Source organism: Sinocyclocheilus rhinocerous, unplaced genomic scaffold (genome assembly GCF_001515625.1).
Source record: "Sinocyclocheilus rhinocerous isolate Xijiao unplaced genomic scaffold, SAMN03320098_v1.1 scaffold4035, whole genome shotgun sequence".
NCBI classification, from domain to species: Eukaryota; Metazoa; Chordata; class Actinopteri; order Cypriniformes; family Cyprinidae; genus Sinocyclocheilus; species Sinocyclocheilus rhinocerous.
The window spans coordinates 215809-224404 of NW_015641432.1; the positions used below are offsets into that span (position 1 = coordinate 215809).

General features: G+C 38.7%; 1 protein-coding gene across 2 annotated transcripts in view; it reads left to right on the forward strand.

Annotated features, from left to right (window-relative positions):
* LOC107754870 (trinucleotide repeat-containing gene 6C protein-like) overlaps positions 1–8596 on the forward strand; it is a 68696-nt gene that overhangs the window by 36153 nt on the left and 23947 nt on the right. For both annotated transcript variants that reach the window (XM_016571481.1, XM_016571482.1), the window contains exon 4: positions 6746–7066. In XM_016571481.1, coding sequence (XP_016426967.1) covers positions 6746–7066 — 321 coding nt within the window. The remainder of the gene's footprint in view (positions 1–6745; positions 7067–8596) is intronic.

Below are 8596 nucleotides of genomic sequence, written 5' to 3' on the forward strand. Positions count from 1 at the left end.
CTGGAAAAAGGGGGGTCGTCTTATAATCAGGGTCGTCTTATATTCGGGCCAATACGGTACATAGTGTAGTCTTTATCACCCTGCAGAGGTTTCTTTTGCAAAATAATCTGCTGACTGTACATCTCTCAGCCTTGCCGCACCCCCCAGTTTGGGAACCACTGGAGTAGACGATTTGCGCTCTATTAATTTGGTCTGTTACGATGCTCTATGTGTTTGATTACTAATGCCTGTGTAGTACGGCATTGCACACAGAGGATGAAAGCGTTCAGCCTTGACTCTTTATCGTCATTTGTATTAAAATTTGCAAAGCGTACCAAATTGAACAAAACAATATAAATGCAAAATTTGAATTCATGAATATATAACGGTATCCACGGTATAGCAAAATCCATATCATGGAACAACATAATACCGGTAGTCACTTTCATACCAGTATAGCGCCCACCCCTAGTTTTCATAGGTGAATTCCAGATGATGGACAGTCTGGCATGCAGTGTTACTTATTGTGTCTGGGGATGTTTGAATGTTTTGTTTGCTTGCATTGACAGATTTGATGGATATTTGGTGTGCCTTTCAAAGTGCTGGCATGTAAATGCAGCCTTGTCTGTATTGCTCTCCTCTATCCTGAAATATCGATCTGTGTGCGTCATGCATGTTTACAGGAATGTGGAAGGTCTATAATTACAGCTTAATTAACTTCGGTAACTTCTGTTAGATATGGGCTATCGGACTCAAAATAAATGTAAATAGTCTTCAGGGATTGCCAGTGTTTTAAAAGTTGAGGACATAAAGGAAGATTTGTCTGAGATCAGGACATTGAGGTGAGAGATAGAAGCAACCTTTAACCCACCTTAAAGACCTCTCTTGGTAATAGTTGATGGCCCCAGCAGCAGTAAGCATGTTTGAGCTATGCCTGTGCTTTTGAACATTCAGACTTGTTTAAAAAGGCGCATCACCTCATAACATGCAAAATCATTTACTGTGTAAGTGAAAGTGGCTTTTTGCAAAGGTCACCAATTTCTTAGTGCGGCACAGCAAGGCCACAATAAAACAGAGTTCAGACTGAGGCATTTTCTGCCCCAATTATGCCCCGCTGGGGTGGAAATTTCCTGTAGTCAGTTGACTTTTTAATGGGTAATGGAAAAATTAAATACATGACCATTTTTTTTCTTTTTGTATCGCACATTTTCTGAGGTTCACAGTGATTTCCCTTTGTAGCAGAATATTACAGCGTCACAAATGATAACAGCATCACTTCTCTGCTTGATAAACTGAAATTCTTGATGCAATTAATTTGCAATTTCTCATCCAATTAATTACGTCAACCACTCACCATGAGGCTGATTTTCATGAATTTCAGTCTAATTAGCGACTAATTTGCCTGAACAGAAAGGAAGGAGGGTCTTCAATTGTGACATTTATAAATACTCAAATTAATCATGAAAGTTTAGATTCTGTTATGTTGATTTATTCTGGAACACATTAATCAGTTTAGAGGCCTTCATTTATCATATTATTTAACTGTACTGTTGTGCATATCGACATTGCTACGTTGCAGGGGCAACTGTCAATGCCGTCACAGTAGGACAGTTTACAAATGTCCATTAGAACTTGTCACAGTGAATTCAAACTCCTGATCCAGAAGTGACTCTATGATTATGCAAATTAACAAAGGCCAAGCTCATTTTCATCACTCTCAAGAGTCCATGTCAGCTTAATGATTATATGTTTTGGAATTTAGAAGATTAAGATATATAATATTCATATTATGTAAATAAATACATAATATGAATTAGAAAAATATACAATAAAAGGAAAGTGTCAAAAATGCTCTTTATTTTCTGTGTATAAGTAATGTGCTTTAACTTTATGTTTAACGTCTTTGAACAATGCTTCGTATTGAGTTTTTTACAAATTAGCTGTGATTAGTTGCTTTAAATGTCAGTCAGGCAGTCAACTTTCTGTTTTAAGTGGGTAGTTATAAGCCATAATAAGCTACAAAGTGAACCAGATTTATGCCAAAAGTGACAGGTCAACTTCCTCCATAGCAAGGATGATTCCCTAACCCTCACCAACACTGTCCCAACGCTTCCCCAACCCCCCATTAAACCCTTTTTACGGGTGGGCTAGTGGCAATCCCACAACCCCACATAATACCACACGGATGAAATATCTATAGAAGAGAACGAGGTTCCTTCATATGTGCTGTGGTGACTCAGGTGACTCAAACCAAAGGTTTTTTCTTTTTTGGTCCATTTAATTAAAGCTATGTGAAATTGTGTTCCCCTGGTTCTCCAAATACTATACTATTACATTTTTCTTTACTCAACAAGGCAGATTGACTTGCCATATGATTTCAGTGAAGAAAAGAGAGAAACGTTCTCCTTTGTTTATTTTGATGTTAAAACCTTGCCTATAATGAAATTGTTGCTGAAGAATTTTACTACGACTGGTTTAATTTATCGCCTGAGAACATTTAACACCCTAAAAGGCATTGCAAGTTCAATTACCCAATTACCCAAATTTAATTACCCAAATGTTTATTTTCAGCTAAATGAAAAGTTTAATTGGTGTTTCATTAAAAAGAAAAAAAATAATGTTGGTGCTTTAGTAGTCTCAATCCCCTATTCTACCAACTGTGTCCACTCTTGAAACCCTTTAGGTATTTCCATGAAAAAAGATGCTCTAAAACAGAAACCAGTAACTAGTCTAGACTGATTTAAAAACTGCTTTCCTTGCTTTCCATTATCAACAAAATTTTCTGCATTGGAAACTTCCGAAGTAAACTTGCACACGGCACCATTTTGGTGGAAAAGTTGTATCAGTGTTTGAACCTTGGTTTAATTTCAGGCTTAAAACTAAGTAGAATGACTCAAATGCTGCCCAAAGTGTGTTTTTGATAAATGTATTATTATAAAGAACCATCTCTCATCCTCTGCACTGACTCTAATGCGCTTTGTCAGCAGTTCACGCCTGTGCGCCTTTGAGAATTTCTCATTTTCTCTTTGCATCGTTAAACGAATATCATCCCAAGACAAATGCAAATGGAATTTGTATTTAGATAGGGGGTATATAGAATGTGTACATAATTCACTAATATTTACGGGAAGAAAATAATTATTAAGAGAGTCTAGGATCTTTTCATATTTGTTAAACTGACAGATGGAATTCTGGGTAATCTATAAGGAAACTAGAGGGAAATTAGCGGGGTCAACTGCAGCCAGACTGTTAAGGCCCTGATATACTTCAAACGAAGTTCTTCTTCGTTTGAGGGCAAAAAGAAGTTCGAAAAGGCTAAGCGACGGTATACTGTTTTCGAACATTCCGACACCCCCGCGCTGCTGGAGGCGGGGTTGTAAACACGTGTCACACCGCCCGCGTGTACCCCCTAAACACAACAACGATGGCGGCTGTGAGAGAAGAACAGTTTCATAAACATCTGGCAGTAGCATTGATCTATTCAATGGCAAAGAAAAAGAACAACAACAAGCAACGTAGATGGTATGTGCGTGCGTCCACTTAACGAAAACAGAAAGAATGATGGCGAGTTTGCCCTTTTTATTCAGCAAATGCGGAGCACAGCGTGCACAGCCCGCAAGATAGTCGCAGAGATGTGTTCTCCTGTCTGGCCTCCGTAAAATGAGAAACGAACCGGGGGTAAAAAAATTGCACGTCAAAGGCGGCGGAGTTCCAGAACACACCCACCGACTGCGTAATCGCCACGGACCAATAGGAGCTCAAAGGTGTTTAGGAGGCAAAATGAACTCCCCCAAAAAGTTCGCTTTGGTGAGCTGTTTCGAACTGCCAAAACGAACTTCGTTTCGGCCTGATTTTGTTCGAAATTACGTCATTTCAGTTCGTTCTTCAATTTCGTTTGAAGTATATTGGGGCCTTTACTGATGTGACAATAAAAGAAGGAAACATGCAAACAATTGTTAACATAAAAAAACACCATTATTTCATGACCCTAATACTGATATAATATTTTTCTGCCAGTGTCCCTGATGATTCCCACCCCTAACACATCAGACATATACAGTAATACGTTTATTAAAGATTCCGTTTCTTCTCCAGCTTCTGAACACTTTAAAGAGAAGTGGTGCCATACATATGTGCTTACTTATGTGTGATTTTGAGAGAGAGAGAAAGAGAGATGGAGCTGTAGATGGAACACAAGAACACAAGATTGAAGCAGACAGGAAGAGATGGAATGAGAGAGGCCCCACAGCAAATTGCCAGTGTCTGAGATTGCCAGTGTGAAGATCTCGTGGTCCCAGTGTCCATCTGCTTCCTGTAATGAATTCACAAGCACTTTGAACAATAGGGACAATGAACGAGTCGAACAGGCTGTGGGGGATGGAGGAGAGAATGGAGAGAGGGCAAGGGTAGAGGAGGAGGGGAAATGTGCGAAGGAGAAGGGTACAGAAGAGAAAGAGACAGGCAAGACTGTTCTGCATCCTGATTGGCTGGAAGCATGGTCGATGGATAGGCACGCTGAGCAGAATGTAATCATAGATGTGCGTCACCATCTTCAGCCAGCGGCCAGCAGCTCTGACTCTGAGCAGCTCTCTGTTTTTAAATGACTCCAGGGGATCTCTGTATTCAATTCACAACTGGAAAACATTAAGAGTTCTTTGCTTGGTTAGTAAGTATCTCCTGATCCCACACACTAGACACAAACTGCGAGACAAATTCAAGGCTTTCGTTTTTTATTCATATGTGCAAAGATCTGCATGAGGCAGTTTGATCGTGTTTTATTTTTGCCATTGTGTGAATTTCCATATCATTTAATTTTCTAAGGCAAATCTGCCATTCAGGCTGTTATAAATGGCTCATCTTGGCATGAAGCATTTCTTCGAACTGTGTCTATCTTTAACCCATAACCTTGGATGAGTTACAGTAACTCTGCCCAGAGCTGCTCAGTGCTTGAGGCTGATGTTAATCCTGTTCTTTTCTCCTGAGCATTGTGTGTAAACTTCTCAAAGAACCTTGCCCCAGATGGCCCTCCTGTGTAATCCTTATGTCATTCCAAACCTGTGCATCTTCCTTTTTTGTAAAACACCAAATAGGATTTTTTTTTTTTGCTTTAGCTGATTTTGTCCATACAGTAAAAGCTCATTTGATTCAATGGGATTTTGTGATATAATTTTCACTTTGGGGTTAAACCCAGAATACCCTGGGAATCGTGAAAATTTATCTTAGGCTGGCAAAGGGACTTGCTATTGTTGGTAGTCTTTAGTCACTGCAGCATGCAGCTTTTCCAAATGTTTTCTGAACAGTAATGAGATGCACAGCACAATAGAGCTTAGACAGTTTTTTTTTCTTTGAGTGGTTTGTGGTCAAAGGTCGAGGACTGCCACATCCTCCTCTTCCTCTACAGCATTCATATTAAACACTGTTGAGAAGATCTCTTTCTGAATATGCACAGGCCATTGACATATGTTTGTTTATTTATTTAAAATAATATATTTTCCGTGTAGGTTTTTGCCATTTAGACTTTGAAGCAGTAATAGAAAGTTTGAATCATGTACTTATCACTGGTTTGAACTTTTCAAGCTTTAAAAGGAAACAAAAGTGCAATAAATATGAGTGCTAGATTCCAGAAGTTCCGATGCCATTTGATAGATCTGTGTGACAAACAAAAATGAAATTTAAACAGTTATTTAATGATGATCTTCCTTTCCAGTGAATTAAATAAAGAATAATTAACCCCAAAGTGAAAATTCTATCACAAAATCCCATTGAATCAAATGAACTTTTACTGTATGGACAAAATCAGCTAACGCAAAAAAAAAAAAATCCTATTTGGTGTTTTACAAAAAAAGTAAGATGCACAGGTTTGGAATGACATAAGGATTAATTGATGACAGAATTTTCATTTTTAAACTATCCCTTTAACCAGTGCAACTGGACCATTGAATTGGTCAGATAATATTAAGTACTGGATCTTTCTGTTTCGTCAGCAAATTATTTAGAGCATTTTGCAAAGTTGAACAAATGCTTCTTTGAAATGATCATCAAAATGATTTTCGTTCATGAAACAGATGTTGATGTTTCTTTCATGAATTCTCAAGAATATGCCTAGGAAAGCTAATGTCAAGATTTTCATATATGATCACCATATCAAAGCTAATTTAGACCAAAAAAAAACCATTGTGGTTTGGATCTTTTTTTTTTTTTTGGGCACAGGCTCTGTCGCTTTCCCCTTTTGACTCTCTGGAGTTCAAGCATTCTTTTTGTTTTGAATGAGTGATTCCCCAAAAGGTCAACCAGGGTTGCTGTTCATAACTGGAAATGTTCAATGCTTGCTAGCTGACTAGTTGAAACAACACTACTTGTTGTAACAACAAGCTGCATCCACACATGCTATATTGTAGTCAGACTGTATTCTGTGCACATGGATGTGACAAACAATATTGAATGACATGGGCACTAAATTTGAAATCTGACTTGACAGCTCAAAATGTAAATTAATAATTTAGGCACAGTGAATCAGGATAATGCCAAAATATGAATTTTTATAACCTGATTTTTTTTATATATATGTACTCGTTCAGTAGTTACATTTTGCTCATTTTTAACAAAAATGTTTAAAAAATCTTCTGTGGTGCAGCTTAAAAAATTTAAGTTAGACTATAAATAAGATGATTGCCATTTTATTGTAGTTTGATATATTGCCACTTATTTCTATAACTTCATTTATCTAAATTTGGATTTTGTCTTTAAATTTCCACTTCTCTTGCAGTGCCAGACTCTGTTAAACCCAATCCCAGCATCCCTTCAAGCCCCATTCTGACCCTGAACCTGCCTGTACCCTCTACTGCCACCACCAGCAATGGCAAGCGTAGCCCTTGTAATTCCCTCCAACAGCATTTACCTCCATTACAGCAGCCCAGTCCCCGATATGTACCCAGAGAGGTTCCTCCACGCTTCCGACAGCAGGAGCAGAGGCAGCTACTGAAGAGGGGTCAACCTTTACCTACAGGCGCACTGAACCCGACCTCTGCTTGCACTCAGTCCGGGGTCATCTCTCCTCCCGAGACACCCACCAGCAAACGGCACACGGGTGAGAATCATGTTCTGTTTTTGAAGGAGAAACTAAGATATTTATTTTGACAGGCTTTTCACTTGACCAATGTCAGGTCTGCGAATAGAGATGAACTGTGGTATTTTTTTATCATTTGGTGTCTTGATAGAGAGATTGTATTCCTCCTCATGGCCCAGCTGGGATGTAGAAGTGTAGAGTGGCTATGATTTAAAGACTGAGGGTGGGATTGTGTCCCCCACCCTGCTACGCCCTAACAAAGCCTGCCATTGACCTCTTAAGTCTCGTTCTAAGCCCGAGGTCATGGGAGCGGCATGGTTGAGGGACTCTTGTCTCTAGTGTTTTTTTGCAATTATTGTTTACTGGGCCCCTCCCCTACATCCCTCTGGTTGATGACTGAGAGTGTTTGCGATTCACTCCAATCTGGTTTAATGGCAGGTGGAAGAGCAGAGCTTGGACAGAGGGGAATCCCTGGGAACAGGGGCTCACCAGCTGTTTCATGGCTCCTAATGGCTTTGTCAACTCTTGAATCATTATTGTCTTCACTGTTTCATATGCATTTGATTTTCTGCTAATTAATATTTTAGATGTGTGTGCTTCTGGGATTCAAACACCATCAAAAATCCAAGTTAAGCAGAGAACAAGTTTATTTGAAATTGTGAAATGGCCTTTTGAACTGCAAAACCTATGGTTTAATTAGTAAATAAATCTTAGAGAAGCTCTATGTGGTTTTGTTTTTACCTGGCCCTGATCAGACACATTTCTGTGGAGCATTTACACAAGATATATTGCTGCATTTAAAGACAGTCAGTTGTCTTTCTATGGGTTTTTAAGTTTGGCCATTTTTACTCTGCATCTTAATTGACAAATGCAGCCTTCCTGTAGCTCAAACAGAGCATGGTGCTAGAAATGGCAAGGTCATTGGTTTGATTCCCAGAAAAAGCAAGAGCTGATCAAATGTTTAACTGGAGTACAATGTAAGTTGCTTTAGATAAGAGCGTCTGCTAAATGCATAAATGTAAATGTCGTAACTGGACACTCAAAAAAGATCTCAACTGTCAAAGATGTCCTTCCAGAGAGGGTTGTACTGTGCAAACAATAGTACAGCATGTTAATAATAAATGAATAAATAAAGAAATCTGTTCTTGGAAAGTAGATGGAGACAATATTACAACTAAAGAGAACATAAAAGGGATCCAAGTCCACTTTCAATCCATGTGCAGTGTAAATACAAAGAATACTGAGTTCTCTCCTCTTTTGGGTCAGCTGAAAGAGTTCCAGTTCTTGGTAGAAGAACAAGTTTTGAGAGCTGCTTTTTCAGTGTGATTTTAATAACTTTTTGTTCTTTAGTTTTAAAGGAGACATATTATGCCCCTTTTTACAATATGTAATATAAGTCTCTGGTGTCCCCAGAATGTGTCTGTGAAATTTCAGCTCAAAATACTTCACAGATAATTTATTATATCATTTTGAAATGCCTATTTTGAGTGGAAGCAGAAACACGCTGTTTTTCGGTCCTGTCTCTTTAAATGCAAATGAGCTGCTGCTCAC